Below are 26,630 nucleotides of genomic sequence, written 5' to 3'. Positions count from 1 at the left end.
AAACCATAAAACAATAATTCCTCAGCGGTGGCAGCCATTTTGTAGCCAGTCAGATCCACTAGGAACTAGAGACATCCGCGTCCTACCAATGACTGAGAACGATATTACATTACTGGGACCCCTGTGCACCAGACATGACACTCAAACATAACAATGACAATAAAAGTTAGGCTGTGGTAATCAGCATACATATACGTAACAGAGAAATAATGAATAAATGGCTACCTTGAGGTCTGGTCAAAGTTGACCCAATAGATGGTACTGGATCTGGCATGAGCCCCTTCTGACTTGCCTGGGTGACTGGCAAATGTAGTGGTTGGGTTGTATTCACTGCTGATACTACAGAAAGAGAATTATACACATGACGGTACAACTGAGGCCCTTAGGCACATAATGGAGAGCAACAGGAGACTTGGCCCATCGGGAGGACTATTAATACATGGCCAGGAAAACCTTGGATTGTTTAATAACTGTAAGCGACCATAGTTTCCACACCTACTCATTAGGTTAGAACTACAGATGGGCAAAACAAAACCCACGTGTAGCTTTGGTAACACACTCCTAAGGTACCTGAGAGTGGCTGCTCAGTAGAGCGAGTGGTGCACACGTGTTAAGTTAACGACAGCTAGGGCGTGTAAGTGCCAAATTCTGACTCACTCGGAAAGGCACAATCACTCTCTAATGGACAAAACCATACGCACTGCAGGTGGGGCTGATGTAATATGTGCAGAGAGTTAGATTTAGGTGTTTTATTGTTTCTGTGCAGGGTAAATACTGGCTGCTTTATTTTTACATTGCAATATAGATATCAGTTTGAAGTACACCCCCACCCAAATCTAACTCTCTCTGCACATGTTACATCAGCCCCACCTGCAGTGCCCATGGTTTTGTCCATTAGAGTGATTGTGCCTTTCCGAGTGAATCAGAATAACCCCCATAGTGTGATCCTGATATTACATATACACAACTGGGGACAGTATACATTAATGAGGAGTCCATACTGACAGCTAGACCAATGTACATGTAAAATCAGTGGCCTGCTTCTTCCATAATCTACTGTCCAGATTAGACGTTTGCACAAACAGGTCAATATAAAGGCAACATGCCGAGACCAGAACCAGGTGTAACCAGACGCACAAGCAAAAGCCCGTCCTGGTCCAGTAATTCTTCTCACCAACATATTTTAATACCAGAAAAGGTTTTTTTTTTTTTTTAAAGGTGGGTTAGATTTAGGCTAGAAGGTCAGGCCGCGGCACTAGGGGAGGGTCAGGCCGCGGCACTAGGGGAGGGTCAGGCCGCGGCACTAGGGGAGGGTCAGGCCGCGGCACTAGGGGAGGGTCAGGCCGCGGCACTAGGGGAGGGTCAGGCCGCGGCACTAGGGGAGGGTCAGGCCGCGGCACTAGGGGAGGGTCAGGCCGCGGCACTAGGGGAGGGTCAGGCCGCGGCACTAGGGGAGGGTCAGGCCGCGGCACTAGGGGAGGGTCAGGCCGCGGCACTAGGGGAGGGTCAGGCCGCGGCACTAGGGGAGGGTCAGGCCGCGGCACTAGGGGAGGGTCAGGCCGCGGCACTAGGGGAGGGTCAGGCCGCGGCACTAGGGGAGGGTCAGGCCGCGGCACTAGGGGAGGGTCAGGCCGCGGCACTAGGGGAGGGTCAGGCCGCGGCACTAGGGGAGGGTCAGGCCGCGGCACTAGGGGAGGGTCAGGCCGCGGCACTAGGGGAGGGTCAGGCCGCGGCACTAGGGGAGGGTCAGGCCGCGGCACTAGGAGAGGGTCAGGCCGCGGCACTAGGAGAGGGTCAGGCCGCGGCACTAGGGGAGGGTCAGGCCGCGGCACTAGGGGAGGGTCAGGCCGCGGCACTAGGGGAGGGTCAGGCCGCGGCACTAGGGGAGGGTCAGGCCGCGGCACTAGGGGAGGGTCAGGCCGCGGCACTAGGGGAGGGTCAGGCCGCGGCACTAGGGGAGGGTCAGGCCGCGGCACTAGGGGAGGGTCAGGCCGCGGCACTAGGGGAGGGTCAGGCCGCGGCACTAGGGGAGGGTCAGGCCGCGGCACTAGGGGAGGGTCAGGCCGCGGCACTAGGGGAGGGTCAGGCCGCGGTGCTACCGGAAGGGAAGACTAAGGCACCAGGAGGTGGCTAGGCTACCGGGAGGGAACAATTAGGCACTGGGATGAGCATAACGCTCATCCCAAGACTAGATAAGTAGCCAATGGACGACCTGCAGCCTAATAATAATTATCGACATTATGAGCATCGATGTGATGTCAGCAAAATATATTGAACCATAGAGTTCATAATGTTCCCTCTAAATCAGTTTATAAAAACACAATTTTACTAATGAGACTTATTTCAGAGCCTGGGGGGGGGGGGGGTCGTCTATGTACTAAGCCATGGAGAGCAATAAGTGTATGGAGATAAAGTAGCATCAGTCAATCCGCTTCTGTCTCCAAGACTTTATACATATCGCCCCCCTTATAAGAAACACATGTAGGGGGTTACCCACCAATATGTGGAACCCAAACATGAACGTCATCACATACCTTGAGGCAGATTCCCCGCTGACACCACCACCGGCTGCGCCTCCGGGGCTTTCTGAACGACTTTGGAGCTTGGCAGAGTTTGGGGCAGGTTTGTTTTTGCCGCGGCTGCTAATAGGCAAGGACAATTATATGAATAAAACATACTACCCTACGGCTTAGAAGCCCAAATAACAATCACCATTACATAGAATAGAAAGAGAACATACAATGACCTACTGACAGGTAAAATCCCAGGGGGAGGAGTTTTAAACCTTGGAGAGATTAAGCGGTAAGTACCAACAGTTAGGACTCTTTACAGACAGGACAGGCATTTATTCATTGGTACATTATCTCTTCCATATGTTTGAGACATCTCCCCCACAGCCTTGTGTGTCAGCTGATACCGTAGCTGGTCATGCCCCACAGGCGAGTATAATAGAGGCTATTCCACTCCGACCCTGAGTAACACCAGTGGCAGGGAACGGTTTGGCTGAAGCGCGTATAACACAGCACTGTGCAAACTGCCACCAGTAATATAATATAAATAGGTGTAGTAATGAACGTGTTCTGTAACTGACAAACCCCGTACTAAGGAAACAAGACACAATTACCTGCAGAACCTTTGGAGTCAAACACAATGGACATTAAAGGTTTTGGTGCACCAGCGGTTGCAGCGGTTTTGGCAGGAGACTGTGATGGGGGATTGGAGAGAGCGCTGGAACTGGGAGCTGGAACTGAGAGCAAGAAACGCGCAGTGAGAGAGCAAGCACCTACTTCACTCCCCCTAGGTTCCATATGAAGGAGAAAGCGAGGGAGGGGCAATGGAGAAGTACTGGGAGCTTGTTAGATCATTATAATTAAACCACACATTACTATTCCACTATGCCTCGTGCCTCGATAGTTCTCATCCTTCTCCCCAACCTGTCCATACTGCATTATACATTACAAACCCATGGATATTAATCATTCTGAATTGTGATGACGACAGTCAGCGATGTGTGCCAGCATCATTACTATCATTTGATCATACATAACCACACGGCCAGAAAGCATAGATGTACCATTTGGTTTGAAAGCTTTAATTCCACTCTGGGCTGCGGTGGTTTTGGGAGGAGGCGGTAACAAAGCAGGTCTGGAACTAGGGGCTGAAAATGAAAGTAACAAAGACATAAGTAAGGGGGAGGTAACATGCACATACAAAATGTGTGTTATATGATAGGAGGTAACACACACACACACACAGTGGGCAGAGAGAGGAGGTGACACCCACACACACAGTGGGCAGGGAGAAGAGGTGACACACACACACACACACACAGTGGGCAGGGAGAAGAGGTGACACCAACACACACACACACACACACAGTGGGCAGGGTCTACTCAAAAACAATATAGATGTACCATCTGTTTTGGACGATTTCACTTCACTCTGGGCTCCGATGTTGTAGTTGGGAGGAGATGGTCTGTAACGTAAACTTTTGACTGAAAATGAAGTAACAAACACAAAATAAGCAAGGGGAGCTCACACACACACACACACACACACACACACACACACACACACTACATTATATGAAAGTAGGCACAGTGGGCAGGGAGAGGAGATGACACACACAAAGTGGGCAGGGAGAGGTGTTCATGCAGTGGGCAGTGCAAGGAGGTCACAAACAGACACACAAAGTGGCAGTGCGAGGTAGTAATCTATAGGTGGGAAGTGAGGTTACACACTGATTTTTAGTGGTAAAATATAAAACCAACAATACTGTTAATTGAAAGGAGAAAACATGCTGATAGAGAAGGTAACACACTGATGGCGAGAGGAAGTAACACACACACACTGATGGCGAGCGGAAAGAGCACACACACACGTGATGGTGAGAGGAAGTAGCACACACACATACTGATGGTGAGAGGAAGTAGCACACACACTGATGGTGAGAGGAAGTAGCACACACACACTGATGGTGAGAGGAAGTAGCACACACACACACTGATGGTGAGAGGACGTAGCACACACACACACACTGATGGTGAGAGGACGTAGCACACACACACTGATGGTGAGAGGACGTAGCACACACACACTGATGGTGAGAGGACGTAGCACACACACACTGATGGTGAGAGGACGTAGCACACACACACTGATGGTGAGAGGAAGTAGCACACACAGAGACTGATGGTGAGAGGAAGAAGCACACACACACTGATGGAGAGAGGAAGAAGCACACACACAGACTGATGGTGAGAGGAAGAAGCACACACACAGACTGATGGTGAGAGGAAGTAGCACACACACACAGACGGATGGTGAGAGGAAGTAGCACACACACTGATGGTGAGAGGAAGTAGCACAAACACACTGATGGTGAGAGGAAGTAGCACACACACACACACTGATGGTGAGAGGAAGTAGCACACACACTGATGGTGAGAGGAAGTAGCACACACACACACACACACTGATGGTGAGAGGAAGTAGCACACACACACACACACACACACACACACACTGATGGTGAGCGGAAGTAGCACACACACACACACTGATGGTGAGCGGAAGTAGCGCACACACACACACACACACTGATGGTGAGAGGAAGTAGCGCACACACAGAGTGATGGTGAGAGGAAGTAGCGCACACACAGAGTGATGGTGAGAGGAAGTAGCGCACACAGAGTGATGGTGAGAGGAAGTAGCGCACACACAGAGTGACGGTGAGAGGAAGTAGCACACACACAGAGTGACGGTGAGAGGAAGTAGCACACACACACAGAGTGACGGTGAGAGGAAGTAGCACACACACACACAGAGTGACGGTGAGAGGAAGTAGCACACACACAGAGTGACGGTGAGAGGAAGTAGCACACACACAGAGTGACGGTGAGAGGAAGTAGCACACACACAGAGTGACGGTGAGAGGAAGTAGCACACACACACACACAGAGTGACGGTGAGAGGAAGTAGCACACACACACAGAGTGACGGTGAGAGGAAGTAGCACACACACAGACTACATTATATGAAAGTAGGCACAGTGGGCAGGGAGAGGAGGTGACACACACAAAGTGGGCAGGGAGAGGTGTTCATGCAGTGGGCAGTGCAAGGAGGTCACAAACAGACACACAAAGTGGCAGTGCGAGGTAGTAATCTATAGGTGGGAAGTGAGGTTACACACTGATTTTTAGTGGTAAAATATAAAACCAACAATACTGTTAATTGAAAGGAGAAAACATGCTGATAGAGAAGGTAACACACTGATGGCGAGAGGAAGTAACACACACACTGATGGCGAGCGGAAAGAGCACACACACACGTGATGGTGAGAGGAAGTAGCACACACACATACTGATGGTGAGAGGAAGTAGCACACACACTGATGGTGAGAGGAAGTAGCACACACACTCACTGATGGTGAGAGGAAGTAGCACACACACTGATGGTGAGGGGACGTAGCGCACACACACACTGATGGTGAGAGGACGTAGCACACACACACTGATGGTGAGAGGAAGTAGCACACACAGAGACTGATGGTGAGAGGAAGAAGCACACACACACTGATGGAGAGAGGAAGAAGCACACACACAGACTGATGGTGAGAGGAAGAAGCACAAACACACTGATGGTGAGAGGAAGTAGCACACACACACACACACACACACACACACACACACTGATGGTGAGAGGAAGTAGCACACACACTGATGGTGAGAGGAAGTAGCACACACACACACACTGATGGTGAGAGGAAGTAGCACACACACACACACACTGATGGTGAGCGGAAGTAGCACACACACACACACACACACACACTGATGGTGAGAGGAAGTAGCACACACAGAGTGATGGTGAGAGGAAGTAGCGCACACACAGAGTGACGGTGAGAGGAAGTAGCGCACACACAGAGTGACGGTGAGAGGAAGTAGCGCACACACAGAGTGACGGTGAGAGGAAGTAGCGCACACACAGAGTGACGGTGAGAGGAAGTAGCGCACACACAGAGTGACGGTGAGAGGAAGTAGCGCACACACAGAGTGACGGTGAGAGGAAGTAGCGCACACACAGAGTGACGGTGAGAGGAAGTAGCGCACACACAGAGTGACGGTGAGAGGAAGTAGCGCACACACAGAGTGACGGTGAGAGGAAGTAGCGCACACACAGAGTGACGGTGAGAGGAAGTAGCACACACACACACACAGAGTGACGGTGAGAGGAAGTAGCACACACACACACAGAGTGACGGTGAGAGGAAGTAGCACACACACACACAGAGTGACGGTGAGAGGAAGTAGCACACACACACACACAGAGTGACGGTGAGAGGAAGTAGCACACACACACACACAGAGTGACGGTGAGAGGAAGTAGCACACACACACACAGAGTGACGGTGAGAGGAAGTAGCACACACACACACAGAGTGACGGTGAGAGGAAGTAGCACACACACACACAGAGTGACGGTGAGAGGAAGTAGCACACACACAGAGTGACGGTGAGAGGAAGTAGCACACACACAGAGTGACGGTGAGAGGAAGTAGCACACACACACACACACACACTGATGGTGAGAGGAAGTAGCACACACACACACTGATGGTGAGAGGAAGTAGCACACACACACACTGATGGTGAGAGGAAGTAGCACACACACACTGATGGTGAGAGGAAGTAGCACACACACTGATGGTGAGAGGAAGTAGCACACACACACGGATGGTGAGAGGAAGTAGCGCGCACACACACACACACACACACACACTGATGGTGAGAGGAAGGAGGACACTGGGGGGGGGAGGGGTAACACCACCTCTGGATGCAGAATTCTCTGCAGTCTTGTTGTAGCACGGAGAGAGTGCACGACTTTTTTTGGTCTTCAGTGCTAAAAATGCCTAGAAGAAAGGACAGTGCTAGTTATACATTGCAGAGTCCTGCATCAGGTACTAGATAAACCGAATGGTCATTAGTATCCCCACATACAACAAAACAATGCTAATGGTAATAATCTGATCTCAACCAGGAATATATCAGACTTCTTATGCATTCATTTGGAACCATATAAAAATAAACACACGCAGCGGCAGCCTGTCCTCTCTCCCCTAGACTGGGTGTGCAGCAGTATTTGTAGGTTACATGTAAAAGCAGCCTGTATTTACCCTGCATGCAACCATATAAAAAATTTATTTGCGCCCCTGGTTTGTCCAGCTGCAGTCACTAGCGTTACGCCCTCCCATGGTACAGGCTCAGGCCTTATGCATGTTCTACATACAACAGAAGGAGGCGACAAGCTGGAGGAGGGCAGCAGCCTGACGCACACGGCATGGACTATGGGAGACGCATACCTTCTTTTCCTCTGCCAAACTCTTTTTCTCTTCCATGATTCGTTTCTTTAAATCATCGGTGCGTTTCCTGTGCCGCGCCACGGATTCGTTCAGCTTGTTCGTCACTGTCACGATGAAGTTAGCGTCCTCATCGCTAGAAATGCAGAACGTTCTCTGAAAGGCCCAAACGACAGACAGTCAGCAGTGCGAAAAGTAATGTAGTGTAGACACGGTGCTCGCAGCGGGCCTAATTCGGCACCGTCCCCGATGGTTGGGGTTTGTGCACACGTGAATATGCGCCTTCGGCGTTTACCCGCTCGTCAGGCAACGAATAGACTCAGAGTCTGAATCAGGCCCTAATGACTATGTAGCCAAAATCGAATAGAAATCGTATAGAAAAATCGAGCGTTTTGCATTGGATGCAGATTTGATTCCGATGTGGAAATCGAACAGAAAAATCGACTCCGCAGGCAAGACCACACAACAGATCTGTACTAGATCTTTCAATTCTAATGCATTTAGCGCTTGCCGAGAATGCGACAATCTGCGGCCATTTCCGACAAAACAGATGGAAAATTGGGAACATTTGTTAGCGTCAGTAAATCCACCTACCAAGAAGTCAAACAGCTCCTCATTGCACAAGAACTCCTCCGGCTCACAGTCACTTAGGTCCTAGACGAGAGAGAGAGCGGCTTACATAACGTTACCACACTTTGGATAAATTACTGAGTGGTCGCAAACAGTGAGAATGTAACAGCGGTCCTGTGGCACTGACGTCTGTAATTGTTCTACATGGAGCATTACTGTATCTACTCTGAAACAGATCAGGCCAATGGTTCCCGACTGGGTGCAGAGATAAGAATAGGGGCTGCTTGGGTGGGGAGGGAGGGTATCTACGTTCAATAGGATATCATTATTGTCACTGGGAGGATTCTACTGCTAATGGGGGGGGGGGTAACGCCACTGTGGATATTATGGACACTCGGGGTTGAATGGTAGTTTGTAGGTAGGGTGGCCAATCCCACATGTGCAGTCTAATGCAGGGCAGAGTCTGAGCACACGCTCAGACTCTGCCCGCCTGTTCCCGATGCCCAGCCTGCGGCTCTGCGTGACGGTCACAGGTCATGCTGTGCAGGCCCAATAGTCACTCCGCCCAGCCACGCTGCATCGCGCTCCAGCGGCCTGCCGGGTCCCAGACCATCCTGGGAATCTCGGAAATTCCAGGATTGAAAAAAAGCCCCGGTATTGGCTTCCCTATTTGTGGGGCTGTAATGATCCAATAGGGACCCATGGATGCTGGGGGTTAAAAAGTATTTATCGTCATACAAGGAGATCATTAAATTAGGCACACTTCTGAGGCCAGGTTTAAAAAGGATTCCTTCATAGGGAAACTATCTCTAGTAACACACGCAATGCAGCAGAAGCGCCATTTCTTACCATGCTGCACACTTCCATATCACTGTCACAGCGCTTATCCTGAAAGTTACAAAGAACGAAATCTGTGCAACACATTCATAAAACAGTACAGCGAGTATGCATGGTGATACAGCTAGATTGGATGGGATAGCTGGGTCACATGATGGCAAAGTACAGGTAAGGAACTGGATTATAGCTTTTCTGTATGAAACGATCATTAAAGAGCAATATTGTGCATTTAATAAAATGTGACAGATGCCAATTAACAGTTTCCAATAGATCTACTCCAAGATAATTTGATATAATAGAATAGTTTAAACTAGAATCACCAAAAAAAAAAAAGTTTCCTAAAATCACCTGTTGAAAACTCAGAAACTGTCAGCTGTGACCATTTCCCAGTTAGGCTGCATATAATGGACACTCTTCATACACTATAGCTCCAGGAGGAAGTAAAGCAAACCTAAAAGACTGCATGGATTCACTTCATGGCTAGAAATACAGCAGTCACATTTATATGAGTGGTATATGTTGAAGACTTTTCAACTGGCTATTTCAGGCACAAGCTTAATATCAACGGTTAAGGGTTATTCCATAGTATCTCGCATGGTGATATTTATCATACTACAGCTAGACCATTTTAGACCAGAGAATATTCCACCATTTGTATGTTACGCATAAATTGCTGTATCCATCATGGAGGAAAACATTGTATTACTCACCTCCTTTGTGCTACGCCCCCGATATTTTCTGTGGGGGTAAAAAATAATTTGGTCACAACATGCTGATTGCCAGTGTCTGAACTATGCAAATAAGGCAAAAGAGACATACTAGCCCCATCAAGAGAGAAAGGATCAAGCTGGCACTGTGATTTTGATCAATCCTCCAAAGTGTTAATATTTCATAGGTGCTAGTGATAAAATTGCATTACCATAGCACAGGCCTGGCCAATGTGTTCCTACAAGCCCCTGCATGCCTTGCCACCCTTTTGTTATTGTAAAATGCTAAAGCTGTGGCGAAGCATGCTGGGATGTGTAGTTGCCATACTGCTGGTCAAACAAACAGTAAAACATTGATAATAACATAACTGGAGCAGCATTATAAACAAATGTGCTGCAAACGGCACAAACAGGCAATCAAGCTGTAATCCTTTTAAATGTGATATACACCCTTACCTGACTGGTTCTCCCCTCAGTCTGGTTTCATGAGCGGCTTTCAGTTCTGTAATGAGAAAAATCACGGCACATGTTCATTATCAGTGTAGCATAGTCTAGTAAGAACGTACCGACGGCATTGCCAACCATGGCTCAAGATGGATAGGGCAGCACAGTTGCTACCCTGGTGGCATGTGTGTCTAGTTTGTGGGGTGCTAGATGGAGGGGTACCGGGTCCATCCAAAAAGCCTATGAAGCGCTGCAAGGGGAGCAAATTTATTTAGTATTTTTGTGTGCAGGGTAAATATGTTCTGATTTTGCATGTAGCCCGCAAATTCTCAAATCTAACGCTGGGCACACACTGAAAGAGCAGCTAAAATCTCCAAAAGAGGGTGTTCACGGCCAATACATCTGAACGACATTGACGACAGACCTATCGTGACGGCACTGCCCATCCTCATGCATCTCACAATTGAAGAAATAACCATACTGAAATGGCTTCATTGCTAAATGCATAAAATAGTCTAATAGTGCAATAACTTTACTCAGCGGGTGCTGGAGAATAAGTACAAAGGGACATCCGCAGATTTTTTACGCCACCAGCTAAAGGGGGGGAGGGGGGGTATTAAATCCCGGCTGTATTTCACGGCCAGGCGTAAAAACAGCAATAATTCACTGATTAGTATTCAATCACAGGCGTTCTCACCCGTCTTTGAGTCCATTTTCGCCGATGCCATTTCACTTTTTGGGTAAATCGAGATGGGCAAAAACTGTCGCAAAAACGGGTGAAAATGGCCACGAATTCAACAAAATACTAGAATTAGCTGCAATTTTGCTGATCCACGCGGTGTTCGCCGGTGCTGGATTTTTCTCTTGAATAGGGCGAGTGGAATCCATCCAAAAAATTAGCAAAAATCATCGTATGAAAATTCATAGATTCTACTGATCATTTAAGAACCTCAGAACCATGTTTTCTATATTTAATTTCCATGAGCCCCCTTGTTCCATATCAGATTCTCAGGGGGTAAATTTACTAAAGCTTTTAAAATGTATGTGATGTTGCCCATAGCAACCTTCAGATTCTGGATATCCTTTTGAAGGGTGCAATGGAGAAAATGACAGACAGAATCCGATTGGTTGCTATGGGCAACAGTGCCTCTTAATTTTTAGAAGCTTGAGTAAATTTACTGTTTAGTCTCAGCTGCACATAACATGGAAAGAGCGGAATGAGAAAAAGTATTACCTCGAAATGATGTGCCGCCCTCACGCACCATTTTTCGCACATCAATGTCCCCGCAGTTATCTTTTGCAGCTCCAAGTAGGCCCATCCTAGACCGAACATCAAAGGCAGGTGGTGCATCGGAGAAGCGGCTGCGTTTCCTGCTTGGCTCTTTGCTGCTACTAGTGTTGCCTTGGGGCAGTTCTGGGGCAGTTTTGCGGCTCAGAGATCGGATATCAATGTCATCGTAGTCACCTTTGGTGACTTTAGCATCTCCTCTACTTTTCTGCTGAATTGATGTTCCTCTTTCTTGGTTCATATATCGAATGTCAATGTCACAAAGGTCATCTCGTGCTGCTGTGTCACCTCCACGCGGGATTGGCATATCAATGTCACGATTCATTAGTCGGTTTTCAGTGTGCCCACTTTTCAATGCTGGACTAGTCCCGCCAAAATGTTGAAATGAGGAGGCACCTCCAATGTTACGTTCAAGAGGTGGGCCGCCGCCACCAACATGGTCACGTGGAAATGGCCTGCCACTGTCATGCTCAAATAGGGGTCTAATTCGACTGTCATACTGCAATGGGGGGCCACTTCTGCTGTCATATTGAGATGAGGGACCACCTACATTGTCATAATGGATTGCAGGGCCACCTCCGACATCACGTTGACCTGTCGGGCCACTCCTAACGTCATATTGACCCACCGGTCCGCCCTTCGCGTCATATTGACCCGGCGGGCCGCCCTTCGCGTCATATGGACCAGCCGGGCCGCCCTTCGCGCCATATGGACCCGCCGGGCCGCCCTTCGCGCCATATGGACCCGCCGGGCCGCCCTTCGCGCCATATGGACCCGCCGGGCCGCCCTTCGCGCCATATGGACCCGCCGGGGCGCCCTTCGCGCCATATGGACCCGCCGGGGCGCCCTTCGCGCCATATGGACCCGCCGGGGCGCCCTTCGCGCCATATGGACCCGCCGGGCCGCCCTTCGCGTCATATGGACCCGCCGGGCCGCCCTTCGCCCCATATGGACCCGCCGGGCCGCCCCTCGCATCATATGGACCCGCCGGGCCGCCCCTCGCATCATATGGACCCGCCGGGCCGCCCCTCGCATCATATGGACCCGCCGGGCCGCCCTTTGCATCATATGGACCAGTCGGGCCGCCCTTTGCATCATATGGACCCGTCGGGCCGCCCTTTGCATCATATGGACCCGTCGGGCCGCCCTTTGCATCATATGGACCCGTTAGGCCGCCCTTTGCATCATATGGACCCGTCTGGCCGCCCTTTGCATCATATGGACCAGTCAGGCCGCCCTTTGCATCATATGGACCAGTCAGGCTGCCCTTTGCATCATATGGACCCGTCGGGCCGCCCCTATCTTCATATGGACCAGTCAGGCTGCCCCTGCCTTCATATGGACCAGTCAGGCCGCCCCTACCATCATATGGACCAGTCAGGCCGCCCCTACCATCATATGGACCAGTCAGGCCGCCCCTACCATCATATGGACCTCTTTGGCCGCTCCTACCGTCATATGGACCTGTTGGGCCGCCTCTACCGTCATACTGAACTGTCGGGCCGCCCCTATCAGCATATTGACCCGTGGGACCGCCCCTACCAGCATATTGACCCGTGGGGCCGCCCCTACCGGCATATTGACCCGTGGGGCCACCCCTACCGGCATATTGACCCATGGGGCCACCCCTACCGGCATACTGACCCATTGGCCCGCCTCTATCATCAAGTAGACTCGGCAGGTTGCCTCTACTGTCCCGATGATCTGTCGGGACAACTTTACCGTCCCGATGATCTGACGGGACAACTTTACTGTCACGCTCATATTTCAGCCTACCTCCACTATCATGTGTAAGGGATGGGCTATCTGCACAATTTTTTGGTGCTTGGTCTTCCAACTCATATGGCGAAAGGTCTAAACAAACAAACAAAAAAAAAACATTTACATATTTACCATTAAAAAAAAGGGATCTACAAGGGACTAACTTACGGAGGCATTAGCAGCTGAGAGTAAAAGTAACTAATCCATATATGGATACTTGGCATGGCTAAAACGGTCACAAATTGGGTAATAAGTACCTAATGTTCAACAATGCAACTTCGCAAACTCTGTACAAAACATAAAAATGGCAAACACAAAAAAAGGTGCAACAAAAGTCAATACAATCACATTCAGTAAAAGGATGCTGTGAGAGGGATATATCTTAAGATCCAACAAGCAGCTCGGTGTACCATTGTACCTGCCCCACCCCCAAGGATGTGATGTCATAACAAAGGGGTGTGGCGGCTGGCACTAGGAAGCAGGGACCAATAGTGTCGCTCTACTGGTTTTGCCATGGATTCAGGAATGTATGATATTATATTTACGATACTGGGATATCTCTCCTCATCCTCCAACGAATGCAAATACCAAAAGTATGTATTGTAGCATTTGTCACAACTTCTACTAGAATATTTTGCAAAATGTGAATATGCGCATGTGCAAAGCCACAGAGCAAATGCCTACGGCGAGTTTCACACTCGCTGGGGTGTTTGCTTCTAGGATGGGAGGGCAGGGGGCGGATACAGGGTTTTATGGGTGTGCCCACAAAAACGGTCAGTGCACCCATAGATGCTATATAGATGCCTGCTTGGGGCAGGCTGCTGACGTCAGCGCCCGCCACAAATTCGTCCATAATAAAAGTCACTCTAAACCAGGGCTGGGCAACACCGGCCCTCCAGATGTTAATGAACTACACATCCCAGGATGCCTTGCATCAGTTTCAGCATCGCCACATAGCAAACCTAATGCAAAGCATCCTGGGATGTGTAGTTCATTAACATCTGGAGGGCCGGTGTTGCCCAGCCCTGGTCTAAACCATGGGTCTTCAACCTGTGGTGCTCCAGATGTTGTGAAACTACATGTCCCAGCATGCATTGCCACAGTTTTTCTATAAGAGCATGCCAAAACTGTCGGGGCATGCTGGGACATGTAGTTCCACAACATCTGGAGGGCCACAGGTTGAAGACATGTGGTCTGAACTGACTTGTTAGCGATGGGGAGAAAAATAATTTGATGGTGAGGTCTGCAGTTCAGAACCAGGCCCCAAGTTAGATTATACTCAAGTGACATGAATTGATCTAAATCATCTCCACAGTGAGTGGTGATGTCACTTCTGTGAAACACGCCCTTATTGTTGGTAACCGTGATGTCACTTTCCTTTTCAACCAGCACAGGAGACACGGCTATATAGATGATGAGAACCTTATTTAATTATTAATGTTTATGGGTGTTTAGATTTAATGTTGGTGCACATAAATATATCGAATTGAGCCTGTGTAAAACCCAGTATTCTCTCCCTGCTAGGAAGTGAAGAGAATAAGGTGTGAACCTACCTTCAGTAAAGGATTCAAATTTTTCCTGGTCTATTTCCCGAGTAAATACTGTATTCACAACCTAAAGCATCCAAATATAAAAATCCATCAAATACACACTTCATTGGGGTTTGGGAGAGGAACGGCATATCAGCATTAACATGACAAATACTTTGTTTCTGGTGTATAAACTCACACAAATGGAATGACAATCCTCACCGGGATGTATAAACTCACACAAATGGAATGACAATCCTCACCGGGATAACACAAACGAGAACAAACAATGAGGTGGTGTCATGTTCCCCTGCTGGCCGCGGGGGATTGCCGCAACTTCAAAGATCCCCGCCCCCCGATGTTCCAATCATTTCCTACCCCTGGACCTGCTCCGCTGAACAGGGGTCAATTAAACTAGGAGCCACTAAGTCGCGTCGGTAAGTGCCTCTAAATGGCGCACTTATGGGTATGCCAGACTAGCGATCGTTATTTGGGGCTGCGCACAGAAATCCATGTGCCTGCGGTGAGATCACACGAGGGAGGGTGAGTGGAGGGGCAGTTGTTGGAATTTCCCTGCTGTTACCATGGCAACTAGCACACCCAATCAGATTGTGCATATCATTTCTTTATTGCATCCTAGAAAATGATAGACCGAATTGTATTGGTTGCTATGGACAATGTCACCTATTCATTTTTAGAAACTTGAGCAAATTGACTCCTTTAGACTTTAAGGTGTATAACCACTGCAAGGGAAGGAGGTAGTCCACTAGCAAGGGCGCCCTCTGCTGATGGGTGCAGAATAAGAGATCCAGCAAGACCATCCATTTGGGAGGTGTCAGGTTGGATTTAGAAGTCTCTAAGGTCTGGTCAGTCTTCTCTACACGGATCTGCAGCGAAGGTCCGATTGATCCAAAATGATCTGTCTGGCTTTTGAATGATTAAGCGAATTTGAACCCAACCGCTTCCTGTGCATCTAATCGAGAGCTGCTACCCCCCATTTTTCCTTGTTTGTTCATCAGGTGTGACTAACCTCAAACTGCAGAGGCTATCGAACCATCTCACGTCGCAGCGCCGCCTCATCCCCTCTTGTAGGGGAACCCCCCCCCCTTTCCTGTGCATCCAGACCTGGCTTCTCTTAGAGAAATACATTTTCTTGTGTCCCCAGGAAACGGACTGTAAAAACGTATGCCTGATTTATCTCCCCCAGGAGTCTGAGGCTTAATGGAACCACTAGTCCCAGCGGAGAGGCAGAGCTACCTTTCTAGGGGATTGTCTGAGGGAGTGGAAGCTGTACGTTTATCTCCTCCTGTGCTGACTTCCACATGCAGCTGATGACTATCCCTCGGAATTGTAATCTTCCCACCTGTACCAATCCTAGGCAAGGCTAACCTGCTGCAATGTAAATGGGCTCAGGGCGGCTTCACTCCTCTCACCGGTGCGTTTGGTTAGCCCAAATATTGGTGGCCTGGACAGATGCACTAGGATCCGTGCAGAGCCCAGGGTTACTGCTCTTTGAAGCAGCCAACCGAGTAGCCGGAGGGTTACAAAGATGGCTGCCGATTTCTAAGAGTGAACCGATGCGGCAGCAAATTACAGAAGCATCCAAAGAACCATGCGAGCGCGGTGAGCCCGCAAGGTGCCTTGTTGTGCTTTAACGCTGTTGGCGCGCCGGTGTCCGGGATCCCGCTAGCCGTGAAATCATAGTGAACCCTATAATATAACATAACAATGAGAACTGCGGGTGTAAATGCTGGGAACCAGAACATCGGAGACTCGCCATAACTGGCGCAACAGAAGGCGTATACACTTACATTTATTCTCTTCTTTTTGTGGGTTTGTTCTATAGCCAGAGCATTGTTTTGCAGCTTCCTGTATTCGGTTGTGGTTTTTATTTGGTGAGCGATATTTATGCCCATAATGGGATGATGCTTGCTCTGAAAAAAAAAAAAAAACAGCGTTACCCCGGGAAACGGCACATTATAAACTATCTGCGGGTTCCAGGGCTTGTATTACAGGCAGCAAGTCAGTGAGTAGGGGACCAGCCATCGAGTATTACCATGGACAGGTCATCAGCACAGGGAACTGCACTAGCCCTCACCAGAGCCCAACCAATCAAATCACTAAGCACCTGGTCTCAGTACAAAACAATAATACATAGGGCTGATAACTAAACCCACTTCATGCAAGATAATACATCTACTCCTAGGTTGTTACATGGGTTTGTATTCCTTACACCAGAATATTATTACTTATAAGGCGCCACAAGTGTTTCGCAGCGCCGTACAAAGGGCATACGATTTAACCGTACAGGGAGACAGAACATAACATGTATGTAGCGAGCGAGTGGTCAGCATACTACTACGGGCTGGCGGTCATAGGCAGGAGATGAGCATTTACCAGCAGGAGAGTATGCGGGAAACGATGGATGCTTGGTAGGAGAGAGCAGAAAGTGAATTGTAAGGAGAGGAGAGGGCTATGGCAACAAGAAGGAAGAGGGCCCTGCTCGGAGGAGCTCACAATCTAGTGGGAAGCTGTGACAGACAGATGACACGAGGTGCAAGCAAGCGGGAGGAGGCCTGACAGCAGGATGTAAGCAAAGCAGAGATGGTGAAGGCGTGAGGAAGGGGTTGGAGGAGCGGCCTCAGGACTAGGATTTGCAGCGTAAGGGTACGCTTTGATGAACAGGTGGGTTTTCATTGCCCGTAACACGCAAGGTCGGGGAGAATAACCAACATATTCTAAATGCGGACAGTGATTGTGTCAACAAGGTTATGTTGTCATGGCAATTATGTGGACATCGTGATTGTTGACAGTCACAACGGCGATAGTACATGTCACTGTCAACACAAACAATGTGTTTGCGTAACTTCCAAATCCATTCAAGTACTTACCAAGTACATAATTCTATGCCGGATCCCAACGATATGGCAGAAGATGGAATCGTTTTTGAGGATGCGGTCACACAGTTTGCATTCGTACATGCGGATGCCATTCGTATCTGCTGCATACTCGTAGATGTATTCAAGGCCTGGATGAACAGAGGAAACATTAATACAGCGGATCGGGCCAGAGAACCACATACGGACTTGCTCACTTGTGTGATCCTACTAAAGAGGAGACCAATCGTATTGCGAGGGCTAATGCATGCTGGGAATAGGAGGCCAACTGGAGACACAGCATTTGCCCAAAGGACAGGTAATGTAGGTAAGGTAATCTACACAGGGATCTGTGTCTGGGTTCCCCATCTCCCACATTTCATTAACAACGATGGCTCAGTGGTTGTGCAAGTTATTATAATTCATATGTATCAAAGTGCCAATATAGTTTTGATGCATGGTGCATTCTCATCAACGCAAAATTCTCTATTCCCAGCGACGGCTCTTCCTGTGCAAGAAGTAATTGAAGTGCTATAAATAGCTGTGTGATCAACGTAAAACACGAGTGGAGAGCAGCACACGATGCACATATGATGTTATATACAGTGTGCCTGACAGATGCGGCTGGTGTTGCTATCGCTTTATGATAATGCAGCACAAGGCATCTATTACAAGCAAATGTCTTCCGCGGCAGAAGTGTTTCGGCCTGCGTCCTAGGACACATCGGATCACTCCCCACCGGGCAGCTTGCAGAACCCACGGAGCCATGCGAGCCACCCATCTCAGAGACAGGGAAATCTCGGTCCAATGACAAATCACCGGTTTCTTCCCTACCCCCAAAGTGGCGATATCATGCCCCAGTTACCACAAACTGAGGTCGCAGCTGCAGCCCACTCCTTGCCCACCAGATAGCAGCAGACTGTCAATAACTGACACACTGATGCCCGGTTAACCACTAGGCCTGATGCGCAAGGTACAGTGTATGAAGTTATACAGCAGACCGGGCAGCTCAGTACAGTCTACCCCCTTTTTCGCCCTGCTCACGTTACAACCTACGATAGGCCCAGTTGCTACTGGACATTACGGATAGGGTAGAAACTGAATTTGGTTCTTTAGAAGGATTTGTAGCCAGCAGCGTGGAACAGCACTTTAACTACTGGAGCAATAGACACTCCTCCTAGCAAGGTCCCGACTCCTTCCTAGGAGAAGAAGCCTGTACCTGCTACATTCCTAACAGATCAATGAGGGCTGGGAAGTAATGAGAGATAATACAACTTATAGATCTATTTGTGATCACAAGAAACAAAATATATTGGGATAGCAACAAAGATGCAGGACTGTGTACCGCCCACTGACCAGCCTTGTACCGCCCACTCACCAACCTTGTACCACCCACTGATCTGGAAAGTACATTCCTTGGTCCCCCATGTGTGGAAGTCCTACTGTGTCAACAGAGGTCTCCTCAGCACAGATGAATGGGAGGAGGAAGAGGAGGAGGAGGATGGGGGGGGCATGACCATAACCCACGATTATTATGCTGTTAAGAACTGAGTACTCGTACAGTGGGTTATATGAATCTGTATTGATAAAATGACGTACCTGGTCTCAGTGTCACCACTGTTGGACAGAAGAGAAGGTGCATTTCCAATGGACAGGAGCGGAGTGGAGACTTTTCCCAGCCGTGTGTGACATGACAAGCACCACCATCCTGCACTAGACGGGTATTGTGCCCCACGTTTACCTGCCATGGTCTCCTAGCAGCAGCTGCTTATCACTTTGTGGGGGGCTGAAGTGGCAGCGAGACGACACCTCCTCTATAGATAAACCCAGTCAGGCAATCCTGGCCAATGGCATCCTCTACCCAGGGAATAAATAAGAGGGATCCCGTGACCTGGGGGAGTGATTGGATTGGAGAATGGTTGGGGATTGCTGTTCCCCCAGGTCCATTCTACTTGGTGACACATGCTTTAATGCCAACCCAGGTACAGGCAGAGCTGGTGCCCATCCGTAGGTTATGTGTCTTACTAAATCAGAAGATACCTGCTGGCCTATCAGGGAGCAGTATCCAGGACTCCCATACAAAGAGAAATGTAGGCAGAAATCTCCCTGCCTTTATGCCAATTCTCTTATGCGTTCTCTGACCAGTGGTCGCCAACCCATTACTTGCGAGCTACTGGCAGCTCGCCGCAGAAATCTGGGTAGCTCTAACACTGCTCAGCCCGCCCACCCGTGCCCTTCTTCCACCTGTGCACACATCCGTAGCATTCCTTCGCCTAAGAGACAGGCGCTAGAGGTCATATTTTGCCTCTAGCATCTGACAGGGAGCACAGCACTAGAGCATTACCTGAAAGTGCAGGGAACGCTTAGCACTGATGCCAAAGCATTACATCCTGGCAACTAGCAGGTCATTTAACATTAATTAGAAGCCATACTTTGCGGCATAGTGTGGAAGGGGCATTATGGTGTGCGGCATAGTGTGGAAGGGGCATTATGGTGTGCGGCATAGTGTGGAAGGGGCATTATGGTGTGCGGCATAGTGTGGAAGGGGCATTATGGTGTGCGGCATAGTGTGGAAGGGGCATTATGGTGTGCGGCATAGTGTGGAAGGGGCATTATGGTGTGCGGCATAGTGTGGAAGGGGCATTATGGTGTGCGGCATAGTGTGGAAGGGGCATTATGGTGTGCGGCATAGTGTGGAAGGGGCATTATGGTGTGCGGCATAATGTGGAAGGGGCATTATGGTGTGCGGCATAATGTGGAAGGGGCATTATGGTGTGCGACATAATGTGGAAGGGGCATTATAGTGTGCGGCATAATGTGGAAGGGGCTATAGTGTGTGGCATAATGTGGAAGGGACATTATAGTGTGTGGCATAATGTGGAAGGGGTATTATATTGTGTGGCATAATGTGGAAGGGGCATTATAGTGTGTGGCATAGGGGCATAACGTTACGTGGTATAATATGCAATAAGCATTACGGTGTGTGGCATAATGTAGAAGGGGCATTACAGTGTGCGGCATAATGTGGAAGGGGCCTAACAGTGTGCGGCATAATGTAAAAGGGGCCTAACAGTGCGCGGCATAATGTGGAAGGGGCATAACAGTATGTGGTATATTATGCAATAAGCATTACGTTGTGTTGCATAATGCAGAAGGGGCATTACAATGTGTGGCATAATGTGTAATAAACATTATGGTGTGTGGCATACTTTCAGTAGCTCTTCAGGAGCGTGGCATACTGTGAAAGCAGCATTACGGTGTGGCATAATGTGTAATAAGCATTAAGGTGTGTGGCATAATGTGGAAGGGGCATTACAGTATGTGGTATAATGTGCAATAAGCATTACGGTGTGTGGTATAATGTGGAAGGGGCATTTTTCAAGGTTTTTTTTTTTTACAACAATTTTAGTAGCTCTACAGGAGGTTTATTTTGCCTCAAGTAGCTTACGCCCAATTAATGATAGAGACGACTCACTTAGACCAATATGGTTATTTACCATATGTATCAGTGAAAGGCATATTGTTGAATAGAGATGCATACTTTCGGTAGATCCTAACGCCCAGGGGTCCTGCCACAACCAAATACCCACAGTACGGTTGGGAAGGGCAGAGCTGTTCTCAGTGGTTGCATGAGTGACCTTTCCTGGGGACTTCCCAAGATGGACCCCATAACCTCCCCCTTTCCCCAGATAAAGAGATGTACCCGTGCCTGTTTCAGATGGTGGTTTCTACCATGCAGGACCTGACTGGATGTTACAAGATACAAGTGTGCAGAATAACGCCCCAGTCTGAGACATGGGCCCCGCGATGTCTCCGGTCTTACCGATTATGGGTTCCTTCTTTCTGGATGCTTGAATTTTCTCTTCCAGTGTTTGAAACTGTTCCGTATAAGACAACTGTGTTCGTATCACTCCCTGTATAACCAATCAGAGTTATTACATCAAGTGGTTTCCATCTAACAGCCACAACCCACGAGTGCACACGATAATCCTGCACATAGGAAACATTTCACAAACATAGGGACTTCATGTCAAGTGCAAAGAGGGGATTTATGGACTTGTTATGTATCCCTATTGCGATTTACATTCTGGGCTTAGTAATATGAATGAAGACACATATATTTGGTTTCTCACACTTGGAAAGTACTTACCCCAACAATCTAACCTGGTTTGTGCGTAAATTCGGAGGCATTAAGCCTCGGTTACCAATCCCAGTTTACAGGAACCAGGGCACAGCGGTGCTGGAGAGTAGTCCAGTGTCAGGATAGCGGCAGGGTTCCCAGGTAAGCCCAGCAGGATTTTGGACACCTTGCGGCGTACTCGGTTAGGGGACCATAGAGCAGTTGCTCCAAAGGGGATTTTAGTAGAGAGTCACTAGAAACTTTCAGTTCAAAAACATTGCAGACAATGCTCCTGAAGGTACCACAGTCTTGGTGCCACTGCGTCGCTCCCAATAAAATGCTAATTGCAGTATTTTGATTTGCAGTACAGATATGCACTCATACACCTGGCATCTATACCACATATGAAGTGGAAATCTCGGAGGTGCATCGCAGATGCAGCAAAACCCCAGTTACCGTGTACTAGAGGCATTGGGGAGATTACTTTAAACACACAGGAATTGGCTGTAATCACATACATAAATCGCAGATGAAGCCGAACAGGGGAACAGCTATATCAGCGGGTGCCGGACGCGTTCCCGACAGTCGGGATCCCGACAGTCATTTACCCGACGTCGGGATCCCGACTGTCAAAACACCAACAGCCGGGTGCCCGACGGCCGTCGGCTATTTTCCCTCATGTGGATCCACGACCCCCATAGAGGGAGAATAGAACAGGTGGCTCGCTTAGCGAGCCACCGTGCCCGCAAGGGGCTTTTTTGTGCTCGCCATGCTGTTTGAGTACGGGCAGTCGGGATCCCGACGTTGGCGTAATGACTGTCAGGATCCCGACTATCGGAGCCCCATACCACACTCATGTCAGCTGCATGGTAGCACTTACGGATGCAAATACCATTTTTGGCCGGAACTTCAATCCCGGGATTGAGATGCATGTGCATCTCAGCCCATTTTTGCTGGGCAGCGGGCAGTACGAGCAGTGTACGGCTCAGGCACTGTCCAGAAAACATGCAGTGCGGCTGCATAGCATGATGCTAGAAGTCATAAGCGCAACCATGCACCAGCCTTCCCAGCCGCCATCCTGTTGCATTTCGTTCCTCCAAGTCCCCCCCCACCCACCCCGGAATTGAAAGTGTCCCGCGATTGGCCTCCCCAGTAGCACTCTGTACACAGGTTCAGTCGCACAGAGATGCCAACGTCACACATTATATTAATCACTGTAATATAGTCATGTGGCTTCCAGCTGTTTTATTTACATGAATAAGACGTTTGAAGTGTAAAGAAATCGCAGCCGAGACTCCGGGGAACGGGCACAGCGATAGGGGCGTTCTGCTGCGACTGGAGGCCGTGTATGAGGACACATATGTACAGCAAGTTGATTTCAAAGTATATTTACAGGTATACTGCCAAAGGCATCATAATGCTTAAATTAGCATTTAAACAATGCCGGACAGTGACAAGAACACTGTCCGCAATGTTCTTATCTCCTAGGATTCAGCAGAGGCATCCAAAACATTACTGCCCCAGGTCAGGTTATAGAAGTCCTGGAATTCAGCACAATGAGGGTCTATAGGTTAGGGTGGGTGGGTCGGAGATGGTAAATCTCACAGCCCATACTCAGTGGTGCCAGGATGACCCCTGACCCGACAGGACAAGGGGGAAGAACCGCACCACGCCGCCACCACCTGAGATGATGAAACAGCACAAGTCCAACTCATCCTCACTTTAGAGACCCAATTGGGACTGGTTACAAAGGACAGGGGGCTGGTTACCCCCTGCCAGCATATGGAGTGAAAGCCACAGAAGATAGCCGGCTGACAGCACACACAATGTGTAACATATACACTACCTTAATTGTTAGCGTGTCCTCTTAATTTTCACCTTTCCACAAATAATGCTGTGTTCCTGTAAGTCACCTGTGCTGCTGTGAGCTAGAGAGAAGCACTAACACCCTAATCCATCCACTGGCTGTTCTGGGTTTAGCTGATAACCCAGAGACAATGCCGTGTCTGAGGTCGGATAGTCCAGCGACACGTGCTACAGCCGTTCCATACATCTCCCAGAAGCAAGCGCCAGTAAGAGGAGCCTCTCCTACAGCTGGGTGCATCAATACGAGGTGCAGCTGGAACTAGTTTGGCCAATGGCAACCAATAGAATCAGTAACTGATAACTGCAGTTTGTTAAACACTGGTGACAGAGTAACCCCATTCATTCTCCCAGGTTACAGGAGAACAAGAACAGACTTCTCCTCAAAACACCCAGTCTCCACTTCACTATTAGCCCCATAAAAAAACAAAAAGCAGAACTCACATTCAAGCGTAAGCGGTTTGTAAAGCGTTTAAAGGCCCGTACATGTAAACAGGGCAGCTTAGCTTTTCTGGCTGAGCGACGTGCTGCAGCATGAATGCTCAGCACATAGCTGGGCACCCACTCAGCACACTGTGCTTTGTGCTGAGCGGGGCTTTGCCTATTTTTATAATCTGGGGAAGCACTGGCTTTCCCAGACGGCGATACAGACGCACCGGACCGAGCATCGGCATCGCTCCAGGTCATGCACACGGAGTGTTCCGTGCTCCTTCTCTAAGTGATCCAGTCAAATCACTTAGGAAAGAGGCTGAGATCGCCCCAGGGGGATGCTGCATAGAGCAGCATTACACAGCCGCAGAAATAGGATTGCCTGCCGAGTCTATTTCTGTTTTGCATCAAAGGCATCGGGATCGAATCTGCATCAAAGGCTGTTAACACTGTTCCATTCAGTGTTATTTTCAATTCATTTTTGCTTCTAGAAGAAACATGCTGTTCCATTGTTTAAGTCACAACCTCTCCACATATCTAGGCTGCCCGGTATCAAGTGATTTAGAGCGAGAACCAGTAACGCTGGAGGTGCGCACTGATTGTCCAACCCTTTACTAACCATAGATGGTCCAGGGGTTTACCAGGCTCGGAAGAGAGGTATGGGGGTGAGGGACTCCCATGCTAGGTGGGTGGGATGTGGTGAGTCAAGAACAGCACCTGCCATGCTCTGGAACCCTTAAAAAGGTGTTAATATTTATCTATAGAGAAAGGAACAGAGGATTTAGCAGGAGGAGGTGGAACCAGAGCCTTGGATCACAGGAATACTACATAACCCCCGGATGACAGAAAAAGAGGTTTAGATTTCTTTAAAGCATTAAAATGTACATTTGGAGCATAGTCTCTCATAGTTCTGTAAAGCACCAAAAATCCAGAGTACACTTTTACCAATTGCTGTTTTTCTGAAGATCTGAAGTATGTTGTATTTATTCTCACAAAACCTCTATATTAGACAGTACTGGCTATAGGCATCCTGACTCACAGTTCAGCGTACCGATGCTTGGTGGATCTGGCCAGAATCCTGCCGATTGTGTTCAGAATTGCGTGCACCCCTGAAATTTGGGTTCATGCAATTGGTAGGAACGGTCACCCTTGAACAGGAGGACAACCTAACCTGGGTACTCACTAAATGTGCTGAACGTCGATATACAAGATATTTCATGGATGGTTTTGGCCATTGATGGCAGAGATGGTTCTCCACCATCAACAGCACTGAGCTCTACAATGGCTTTCTCACTGGCTCGGGAAGCGGAGCGTACCTCCACTTGGCCTGTGAAGAGATGCACCCACCATTGACTTGTGAAACCACCGATGGTTCCCATGGTTTTTTGCATACCATCGTTGTTAACCACCTACTGATGGCTATCCATAGTTCGGATTGGTTCAAAATACTATACAGTAGATATACACACCAACCACAGCTTAGATTAGGCAGATAGAAGTAAACATTTAGGACTATATAACAGCAACTTAGAAACCTTCTCACCAGCAGGAATTGGTGCAGCGCGCTTCCCGGGTGCGCTTTTATATCTTTCGCAGTGAAGGAGGACATATTGCAGAACTGTGAAAACAAGACAATTCCGTTAGTGATACAATAAAAGTGTCCAGAACAAGTACGATATCCAGAAGAAAAAGACATTGCATTGTATATGTCTGCATTACCGCCTAATGCATGATTCCTGGGTCTCCACCATTCCTCTTTTAGCACCATATGAAAATAGGGGGGTGGAGGGGGCCCCAAAGAGACTAGTGATGTTTTGCAAAACCACAGCTCTTGGCTGTTTATGTGTTTTGGCTTTATTATTATTGCCATTCTGCATATTCACAGTCCTCCCACCATTAAATTGTGCGCAAACCAGAAAGTCAGCGACAAAGAACAATATCAGAAGCTCAGGATTTTGCAAACTTTATCTCTAAAAAGCTCAAACGTCTCCACCTTGGAAGCCTGACGGGAACTTCAGTATTTTCCTACAAGCAGGACAGAGGAAGGTACAAGGCGTACAGAGGAAGTAGAGATTACAGTATAAAAAAAAAAAGAACACAAGTGAAAAAAGAAGGTTTAGGTATAGGAATGCCATTTTCTCTTTCAATAGGAGAAAAGAATTCCAGAGGCTTCCCAATGCTGCCCAGCAAGTTAGCAGGTTAAATCTGTAGAATTTTGTGAAGGTGTATACGGACGACCATGTGACCAGCAGAATACAGGTATACAGACAATCATGTGGCCAGGTCCCGTGCAGTGCCGCCCATGAGCCACGCTCATACTAGTGACGGTGTGGCCAGATCCCATGCAG

General features: G+C 48.7%; 1 protein-coding gene across 3 annotated transcripts in view; it reads right to left on the bottom strand.

Moving 5' to 3' along the window:
* Positions 1-26,630, bottom strand: part of LOC146050006 (uncharacterized) — a 38,341-nt gene that overhangs the window by 8,247 nt on the left and 3,464 nt on the right. The window contains exons 3-19 of one of the 3 annotated variants that reach the window (XM_083166769.1): positions 25,826-25,900; positions 21,694-21,784; positions 17,886-18,022; positions 16,806-16,928; positions 15,019-15,079; positions 11,651-13,558; positions 10,429-10,474; positions 9,976-10,003; positions 9,278-9,316; positions 8,453-8,512; positions 7,862-8,014; positions 7,330-7,411; positions 3,915-3,995; positions 3,575-3,658; positions 3,125-3,247; positions 2,535-2,639; positions 226-339 (exon numbers count right to left, since the gene is read on the bottom strand). In XM_083166769.1, the coding sequence (XP_083022895.1) occupies positions 226-339; positions 2,535-2,639; positions 3,125-3,247; positions 3,575-3,658; positions 3,915-3,995; positions 7,330-7,411; positions 7,862-8,014; positions 8,453-8,512; positions 9,278-9,316; positions 9,976-10,003; positions 10,429-10,474; positions 11,651-13,558; positions 15,019-15,079; positions 16,806-16,928; positions 17,886-18,022; positions 21,694-21,784; positions 25,826-25,900 (3,310 nt within the window). Of the gene's footprint in view, positions 1-225; positions 340-2,534; positions 2,643-3,124; positions 3,248-3,574; positions 3,659-3,914; positions 3,996-7,329; positions 7,412-7,861; positions 8,015-8,452; positions 8,513-9,277; positions 9,317-9,975; positions 10,004-10,428; positions 10,475-11,650; positions 13,559-15,018; positions 15,080-16,805; positions 16,929-17,885; positions 18,023-21,693; positions 21,785-25,825; positions 25,901-26,630 lie in introns of all 3 variants that reach the window. The other 2 variants (XM_083166768.1, XM_083166770.1) reach the window with 2 other exon arrangements.

The sequence above is a fragment of the Crinia signifera genome, chromosome 12 (genome assembly GCF_055691185.1).
Source record: "Crinia signifera chromosome 12, ASM5569118v1, whole genome shotgun sequence".
Classification (NCBI taxonomy): domain Eukaryota; kingdom Metazoa; phylum Chordata; class Amphibia; order Anura; family Myobatrachidae; genus Crinia; species Crinia signifera.
This window is presented reverse-complemented; position numbering and strand designations above follow the sequence as displayed.